At 47.0% G+C, this 1353-nt stretch overlaps 1 pseudogene across 1 annotated transcript in view; it reads left to right on the top strand.

Annotated features, from left to right (window-relative positions):
• The first annotated feature begins 179 nt into the window (after positions 1 to 179).
• Positions 180 to 1353, top strand: part of TEOVI_000247800:pseudogene — a 1545-nt pseudogene continuing 371 nt past the window's right edge. Inside the window, 2 exon segments of the mRNA in view lie at positions 180 to 416; positions 418 to 1353. The exon segment at positions 418 to 1353 is cut by the window's right edge and continues 309 nt beyond it. Of these exon segments, the coding sequence occupies positions 180 to 416; positions 418 to 1353 (1173 nt within the window).

Genomic DNA, 1353 nt, shown 5'->3' with positions numbered 1-1353 from the left:
AATGGCTACAACTATGATTAGAAACAGAAACGAAAACACCTTTAAAAACTTCCCCTGCAAACGACATTGGCAATTTTCTTTGAACTTTATCCATAACTCCAAAATCGTGTGAAATAACTGTAAAGGATGTACCAGTATAAACTAACAAAATTTTAAGATATAGTCGAAGATTAGAAAATATACCAATGCAGCGAGGGATATTTTCCGTCGTAGTAATATGCGTGCTGGATCAAAGCAGCCGCACAACCGACGACCAGGCGCAGAACGTAGCGGAGCTTTCAGCTCTCTGTCAACTTGTTAAACTCATACATGCCGACATGTCGGCGCCTCCTGAGCTGGAACCCGCCAGGGCAGAACTTGCAACACTAGAAGTGTTAAACATGACATTAGCTGAAAGTCAATTGCGGGCTAAATACACCAAAAAAAGCGGCATCGGATCTGGGGGAGAAAGCGGCCTGTCATGAGCAGACCAACCAACCACAGTGCGAAGCTGACTTCAAAAAGTGGGCTCATCTAAACACTCAAGCCACCGCAAAGGAAGCCACTAGTCCAGAAAGTAGAATACCCACCGGCTTGCTAAACACACCGTCAGCATCGGCGGCAAGGATAGCACTAGCAGCGATGGTAGCAGAGGCAACAGCACTACAACACGAGTTCGACACCAAATACAAACCCAATTTAGAAAATTTGGAAGCGCAAATCGGAACCGATCTCAACACAGCAGCGTAAAACGTTCCAAAACTTTATGAAGACGCTAACCAAAGGTGTAAAATAACCGAAACAGGTAACACCGAAGTACTTTGCGTGTTTCCAGCAGTCGGGGAGGCGCTCTGCGCGACTGTGACATGCGTGTGCTCCAAATTCGGAGATACACAAAACACTGATGTCTGCGGATCTGCCGCGACGGCGACACTAACAGAAAACAACGGCGCATCGTACAAAGCAGGATACGACAGCATCCAGAGCGTTTGCGCCGAATACCCATCAGAGACACTGACAGCGGAGCTAATAGAAAGCAAAATTGCGGCACTAAAAGGCATGTTCAAAACAATAGGGAACGGCGGAGCCATGGCCATGGTACTCGGCATAATCGGAACCACGCATCAATGCAAAAAGGTAGCAAGCACAGCATGCGCGGACTTCACCAAATCCTCGCCATTCAAAAGCGGAGAGACGGCGACACCAATAGCATGGGAGGTGAACCTTAGAAAAGCAGCGGCAAAACTAAAGAAAGCCGACGAAGCAGCGATTATACAGAAAAAAACTAACTCGGCTCTGCGGTTCTACGAAAAAAGAGCCAAGACGATAGTCAAGCGCTTGCTACTGGAAAAACAGTCTGCATCAGAAATCCAT

The sequence above is a fragment of the Trypanosoma equiperdum genome (assembly GCF_001457755.1).
Source record: "Trypanosoma equiperdum strain OVI genome assembly, contig: ctg_555, whole genome shotgun sequence".
NCBI lineage: Eukaryota > Euglenozoa > Kinetoplastea > Trypanosomatida > Trypanosomatidae > Trypanosoma > Trypanosoma equiperdum.
This window is presented reverse-complemented; position numbering and strand designations above follow the sequence as displayed.